The sequence below is a fragment of the Pundamilia nyererei genome, unplaced genomic scaffold (assembly GCF_000239375.1).
Source record: "Pundamilia nyererei isolate P.nyererei 1_Seehausen unplaced genomic scaffold, PunNye1.0 scaffold00361, whole genome shotgun sequence".
Taxonomy (NCBI): domain Eukaryota; kingdom Metazoa; phylum Chordata; class Actinopteri; order Cichliformes; family Cichlidae; genus Pundamilia; species Pundamilia nyererei.
Window position 1 is genome coordinate 234,627 of NW_005187762.1, and position 387 is coordinate 235,013.

The 387-nt window shown below is 49.9% G+C and overlaps 1 protein-coding gene across 1 annotated transcript in view; it reads right to left on the reverse strand.

Annotated features, from left to right (window-relative positions):
• rps6ka3b (ribosomal protein S6 kinase, polypeptide 3b) overlaps positions 1-99 on the reverse strand; it is a 37,161-nt gene extending 37,062 nt beyond the window's left edge. Inside the window, exon 1 of the mRNA XM_013915772.1 lies at positions 10-99. Within this exon, the coding sequence (XP_013771226.1) occupies positions 10-51 (42 nt within the window). The 5' untranslated portion in view covers positions 52-99. The remainder of the gene's footprint in view (positions 1-9) is intronic.
• Between the last annotated feature and the right edge of the window lie 288 nt (positions 100-387).

Below are 387 nucleotides of genomic sequence, written 5' to 3' on the forward strand. Positions count from 1 at the left end.
TGTGTATACCTGGTACTGCCTGCTTCTAACGTTAAATAAAAGTGTCTTCATCCCGCTTGTCTCCTGTCACCACGCTGCCGCTCAAACTCACTAACTGGACAAACTTGTTACAGCACACAGCACTGATGGACACACACACACACACTCCCTCTCTCTCTCTCACACACACAGACAGAGGAAGGCCCTCCAGCTGTTCGTCCTGGTGATTAAAGCATGTCCTGTCATTGTTTCCCTGGTAACATCTGCACAGGAAGGCACACATCTGTCCTTGGAGCACCCCGCCCCAACAAACTTTACATCACGCCCACAGAGTCTGCGTCTGTCTGCAGCGTCACGTGATAAATACTGTTTGTATTACAGTGTGATTTCCCACAGGTCACTGAACGC